This window comes from Electrona antarctica (genome assembly GCF_951216825.1).
Source record: "Electrona antarctica genome assembly, chromosome: 2".
NCBI lineage: Eukaryota > Metazoa > Chordata > Actinopteri > Myctophiformes > Myctophidae > Electrona > Electrona antarctica.
The window spans coordinates 5,519,309-5,526,085 of NC_136807.1; the positions used below are offsets into that span (position 1 = coordinate 5,519,309).

The following is a 6,777-nucleotide window of genomic DNA, read 5'->3' on the forward strand; positions in this document are numbered from 1 at the left end:
TTTATCAAGGACCTTCATTTTCTCCTGTAAGGGATTAAAGGACCTATAACATAAAATTCAACTTTTTCAATTTCTTTTGTGTTTTTGGGGCTCCCATATGTGCTATCTATCCCCACAAATAACCAATTTTGAACAATCAGGCTTTCATATCATATTGGTGTTTTAATGGAAATTGCTCTCAGGAACAGCTCAACTGATTTTGGCCTCATCGTGATGTCATCAATGTCACCCTACTTTGTATAATTCCTTCTCTTCTTCGGTCTTCAGTTCCAAATTTGCATTTCCACTTTGTTTACAATGTACACCATTGTTGATTTTCCAAGCTGGCATGGAATGGAAACAAGCCTGGTTTTATCTAGCATCAGTATTATAATGACTCAAATATTAAATAATCTGCACATCAGCACCCCCACCACCTCAGGACATTGTGGTACTGCAGCTAAAACTGCTTTGAAAGTCCAGAAATAAATGACAAGGCCTGGTTAAATCAGAGTGGTGATTGAGGCTCAAACGATTAGAAATAACTTTGAGGGACATAGACAATATGATATTAAATATTAAAAGCATTATTAAAATGCATGTTATTTGCGCTTTAAGTAATTTCTGGAGTTCCACTTTGAGCTCTAATGTGGCCTCATCAATGGGTCTAAACCTGTGGTTGTTGTGTTTTTTTAGAATCCCGACACACGAGACACGTAGGAACTTTGTCTTCCATACAGAAAAGCCTGAGTTTCTGGCCATGTGCAACGCAGAGACCGTCCGACCTCTCTGACAAAGCACTCCGTCTCTCACACAGGTTCTTCAACACCAAATTGGTAATAGGTTCTTCCTTGGAGCATCTTCTACAAACAGGACATTCCTTGGTTGGTTTTCCTGTCCACCATGCCTGTAGACAGCATTTGCAGAACCGGATAACCGGATCTTTATAGATCTCATGACACACAGCACAGTGGAACTCCTCTTCCTCCTCCTGAGTCGAATTGGAAGCCATCAAGTCTGCTCGTAGCCCTTCCACTGGTATTTTACCTGAGGCCGGGTCACTGGTGCTTTTCAACGTTACAGCAGGAGAACTAGCAGAGGAAACAACAGTAATAACATTATGAGTAGCAGTAGTACTAGCAGTAGTGGCTGTTAAGAGGATTTAATTGAACTATTCAAAAGACTTGGCAAACCATGACTACTTATAATAATCAGTGAACCTCTACCAAGTACCAACTGTTGACTTAGGAGTTAATACGTTAAGCAGACTAGAGTCTTCATAACTTGCAGCGTGAAATGATTCAAGTACATTGATCATTTTAATTTGTTCTCTGGTCATAAACACGTTTTCTGTTCACACACACACACACACACACACACACACACACACACACACACACACACACACACACACACACACACACACACACACACACACACACACACACACACACACACACACACACACACACACACACACACCCCCTAAGCTTGGCCTAGAGCTGCAATGTTGGTGAGTTTAACATTGTTTAATACAAGCAGATCGCAAACTGGATGAATGGGGAGTCAATGGAGGGTATTGGGTACTCTAGATTCATCCCATTATAAAAAACCGTTGCAAACTGCAGCTCATAGATATTTTATCATCGATAGAGAATTACAATCATAACATCACCGTAACCCAAGTCAACTACTACTCTCCCTTCACCAATAACACTTATTTTATTACAAATATTACATATTTTTAATTTGTACAGCTCAGTACTGTAAGTAACTATGCAATTGGTCACTAAACTTGGTAGAAGTTCAAACCATTTCAATTAAATCAGTGGAGTGGTGTGGGTGTATGGTTATGCTACTGCTGATCTGAGTCATATAGTTTCCATATTAAATGAATCAACCTTTTTAGGAATGCAAAACATAAAAAAGCTGATCTACAATGTATCACCACCACGCTGAGAGCTTAATTGCTGATAAATTATGTATTTATTTGCTAGTTTGGCTTGACATGATGTTCATCATTTTGAAGCTGCATAAGTGGAAACGGTCTACTCAGGGCCAAGCAGACTAGCAGAGACCATTATGACCACCTGACCACTGACTGACCACGTGCAAAGTAAACTGCAAAGTTAAAAAAAAAAGGTAGAGGAAACAAACAATATCACTCATCCAGGCATCCACCAACATACATTTTCAACTGTAGAAATATACTCACTGTGGCAGACAGTGAAGTGTCCGAGTGTGTTTTTTGTGCCAGGTAAATCAGGAGTTCAGTCTGCGGAATGTAATGTGTACAGTCAGTTACAACAGCAAACAAAACCTCAAATTGTCTCTCGTTTGTTTAATATGCTCAAAAACAAAGTGTAAACGTACTTATAGGCCTATCGCACAGCCCGTTTTTCACGCCCACTTCCGGTAAATAGTGGTGACTTTAACATGGGCATTTACACGTTTTTTTCTCTGGAGAATCTAAGTACATTTTCTAATGTAAAAATGTGACAGACCAATATTATTATGAAGCAAACAAGATGGTAAATCAGGTCGAGCAGATAGAACAAACCTTACCTTGAGAAAACAAAAGTTGTAGACTTCTTAAATAACCTCTGTTAACATGTAGCGTCTATGGAGTGACGTCACGCTATCACCACTAACCCCGAAAGGGGGCGTATTTAGGGGGGCGGGGAAATTCTGTGAGATAGGCTTATTATGGACAAGGGCCGTCGATTAATATCAAGAATCAACGCAAATTAAAACTCAGAACTCACCATCAACACCATGGAAATGTTGGACGCCATGCAGTCTCATCGCGTATATTCTTTCTACGTCCGAGCATAGACATGGTAACGCCCCGGCTGCCTCTGATTGGCCTACCGACACTGCCCGTCTTGCCTGTCCTCCGAGATGCAAGGCTACTCCGTGGTGGGAAATAAATAATACGCGTACAAGAGAATGGCAACACGCGACAGTAATTTGTAACTTTAATTTTTGTAGAAGAGGCAAACTAATTTTGTTTGTGCCGTTTGCTTTGATTGAATAATTGATTGAACAGTCCCATCATCTCACTCTTCCGGAGGCCTGCCGGAAACGGAAACCTTATCCTAGCTCCCTCCCTCCCTCGACAGAGTCGACACCGGCTGGGAACTTTTTCCCAACTTCGGAGAACTTGGAGAGTCTGGTGACTCCACATCATGCCTCAACATCGGCGCTGTGTGTTTGGTTGTGCGAATTCCATCACTCTTTTCCCCTTTCCCCATAACGAACCCTATCCGTGGCTTCGGCAACAATGGCTGGCGTTCACACATTTTGATGAAGGGGGTGTTTTCAACAACTCGCGTTTGTGTGACAGGCACTTCTCAGAAGGCTGCTTTGAAAACAAAGGCCAATTCACTGCAGGATTCTCAAGCCACCTTTTGCTGTCCAAAGACGCGATACCGTCTATTTACACGGTTGGCAACTCTCCTCCACCAAAGGCAAGTCATTCTACTCTCGTTTCATTTGTAGCTAATGTAGTAGTTTCAGAGGTTATATGAACTACGTAATGATTTGTTATGTTATGTGTTTTCAGCCAACCACTAGAGACTTTGGATGCCAGTGCGTTGTACTGAAAAAGACAGCCAAAGTGCAAGCAAATCTGAAACCACAGATAAGAAGCGCAGGTGTGTGTGACTGTCTGTGTGTCTGTCTGTCATGCAATCAAAGTTATATTTTGCTTGCAGTCACCCAGATGTTCTGTAATTGTGTGTACGAGAAAGAGAGAAAGTAATATTGGGTATGGTTGTACATACATGGCCTATATTATAGGAAACTGAGTTGGCTAAAGTGGTGGTAAGCTGGGGGGTCAGATCAATATATGGAATGAATTATGTATGGAGCGTGTAAACGCTGGCCGATGTGTAAACGTTTTTTATTTTATTTTTTTACAGTGCACTATTACCAGGAACATAGGTTGCCAGACTGACCCCCCCAAGGAAGAAATCTGTTGGCACCCAGATTAAGAAGACTTCCTTTAGAAGTGAAGGTTTGTAAAAAAAAAAAAATACAAAAAATCACACCCATGTGAAGTGAGATGCGGTCTTATCATCATACATCGTCTCATTCCGGCCAATCACAATTTGCGTCCTCACTTTTGTCTTCAATGTTTGTGTTTACACAAACACTCAAAGCTGGGCATATAAATGAATATTTCTGGTACTTTAGCAAGTAAGTGTGTATTCTAGTTATTTCTATATGGTCTGTTGCTCAGAATATCCATTATTTTAGCGGGGTAGGCGAAAGAGCCTTTCTGTGTGGAGTTTGCATGTTCTCCCCGTGTCCCCTAGGGTAGGTACCCCCACAAAAAACATGCAGTAATCCTGGTCTCTAAACTGCCTCCCCCTGGCCAGCCGGGGCGCCTGATGGAGGGGAAAGGAATTAAGGAACTGGTTGGAATAACGTGTTCCTTCCACGCGCTACGTCCAACCAGGGAAACTCCCCCCTGTCAGCTGTAAAGGAGCAACTTGGACACTCAGGCATGAAGGAAGCATGAGTTCAAGTCTGTTGCTCTCCCCATGTCCCCCATATATGGGGACTAGGTTGGCGGAGGGTGTGTAGAGCCCAGGATCACATTAGATAATTGACACAGGGGTGAAAAATGGGTTACAAAATCGTGGGATTTTTTTTTAGGATAACTCGTATTCTTCATTTTCTAATTAGCTACTCAGACAAGTCGAGTTGACTGGAAAAGATCACCTTCACTCCTCACTTCAACATACCCAGAGTCCTTTCAACCCTCTAAAAAATGCAGGCTGACCCTAGATGATGATGATGATGATGGTGATGAATGTGATGGAGACTCCATTGAGGTCACACTATCGTAAGTCGGCTCCAATGCATAACAGTAATGGCCAGTGAATAGCACTACTGCACTAGTGTAGTAGTATAATATAATAGTACTAATATAACAGTCACTTTTGATATTGATGACATAATTTGTTCAGTGTTTCATGTCCTCTTTCTCTCTCATGCAGAAAGTGGAGGAGTCAGCAAATAGAGAAGGTATTTAAATTGCTCGCTCTGTGTCATGTCCTGATCTGAATTAAACTTGAACATGTTGTAAATGAATCTGCTAACCAACTAACTAAAACTATATCACCTACCAATAATCTACCCACTAGGAATCCATATAGGCCTAAACCTTTGCCCTGACAATAGAAATGTAACAATGAGGGAATCACTCCAACTGCAGACATACAGTAACTGCTCATCTCTTCTCCATCATTTACAGGCAGTGCCCTCAGGTGACGCTCTCAACTCCACCAATGATCCAGAGAGTTCTGCTGATGCCATCGCTGAGATTATTGATTTTAGTGATGAAAGTGACTCCTCGGATGAAGGATCTAGCGAGGTGGATGAGGAAGAACATAGTTCAGACTCCTCAGATGAAGGACATGACCACACTTATTTTAATGTTTTTGATCCCCTGGAGCACCACAATACAGACGACAAGCTTCCAGACGAAGGACCAGACGGCGAGCTGGATAGTGGAGATCACAATTCAGACATCGATTGGGATCTCCCAGACAACAGTGAGTCGGATACAGATGAGAAACATGACAATCTCCGCAAGCTGTGTTCTGAATGCGGAAAGTTTTTCTACAGTCAGGCTCACACATGTGGGTACAAAAAGCCCCTTTCTTGTATTGTGTGTGGCAAGAGATATTACTGTGAGGTTAATCTAAAAATCCACAGCAAGATCCACCAGGATGGCTACAAGCATGGTTGTAAGTACTGCTGCGCAACCTTCAGAACAAGGGCAGACAAACTTGTCCATGAGCGGAGCCATCTCCCTGCAGAGAAGCCCTATCAATGTCCTGACTGTCCAGAGGTGTTTGCCAAGATGCAAGAGCGCAATGACCACCTGGCGACTCACAGAGGTCCCAAAAGACATATTTGTCTCATATGCAACATGGATTTTCCAAAGAAGTATAAACTGGAAAGGCATGTTGCTGTGCACACAAAGGTAAAGACGTTTGTATGTGAGGTGTGCCAGCGCTCATTCACCCAGTCAAACCACCTCAAGTCCCACATGCGTGTCCACACAGGAGAGAAACCCTATCAGTGTCACCACTGTGACAAGTCCTTTAATCATAATGTTAGCCTGAAGAGTCACATTCAGCGTTATCATGGCCAAGTCCCTGACCCAGGGATGAAAACTCAGATGGAGAAGACAAGTAGGAATGAGTCTGAAACAGAAAAAGACGAGACAAATGAAATGGAAAGCAGTGCTGTTGATGCTGAGGAGGATGAGAAAAGTAAGGACACATTGTGCAACACCGAGAATGGTGCTGAGGAGGAGGAGGTACAAAAAGAAGACGGATGTACAAATAAATATCCTAGGCCCACAGGCAGACCTAGAGGAAGGCCTAAGAAAAATGCAGTGATCACCTCAGATGACGTGAACCAATTGAAGAGACAGATATGCATCGGAGAGGAGAATGAGGAAGGCCAGGGCAGCAGTGACTCGGCAGAAGAGGAGCAAGAGTAAGGTCAGAGGTAGATGTAGAGGAATGCAAAGGTAGAAAGAATCCAAGAGATGGGTCAAATGTGGAGAACACATCTCACTGCGGTAACGTGTGTGTGGCAAATCGTACGACTTTTACTTTCTTTTTTTTCTTTTTTTGCTGTCCTGTAAATCAGTGGTCCTCTACGTGGGGTCCAGGAGTCCCGGAGAGGGTTTACAAATTATTACAGGTTATTATTTCAGTAAATACAACTACAATTGTATGTTCTATACAATTAAAATGATTTGTTTGCTCTGAC

The 6,777-nt window shown here is 42.4% G+C and overlaps 1 protein-coding gene and 1 long non-coding RNA gene across 2 annotated transcripts; one reads left to right on the top strand and one right to left on the bottom strand.

Moving 5' to 3' along the window:
* Positions 1–916: 916 nt before the first annotated feature.
* On the bottom strand, positions 917–2,819 carry LOC306913307. Its single transcript, XR_013788507.1, has 3 exons — positions 2,745–2,819; positions 2,195–2,254; positions 917–1,070 (listed from the first exon to the last, which is right to left on the bottom strand). It is a non-coding gene; the product is annotated as an uncharacterized lncRNA (long non-coding RNA).
* Positions 2,820–4,154: 1,335 nt separating this feature from the next.
* LOC306915848 (uncharacterized protein) lies at positions 4,155–6,777 on the top strand (the record flags this gene model as incomplete). Its single annotated transcript, XM_079493487.1, has 4 exons — positions 4,155–4,179; positions 4,672–4,831; positions 4,986–5,013; positions 5,243–6,777. 4 exons carry the CDS (start codon positions 4,155–4,157, stop codon positions 6,500–6,502), a joined length of 1,473 nt encoding a protein of 490 aa, XP_079349613.1. The 3' UTR covers positions 6,503–6,777.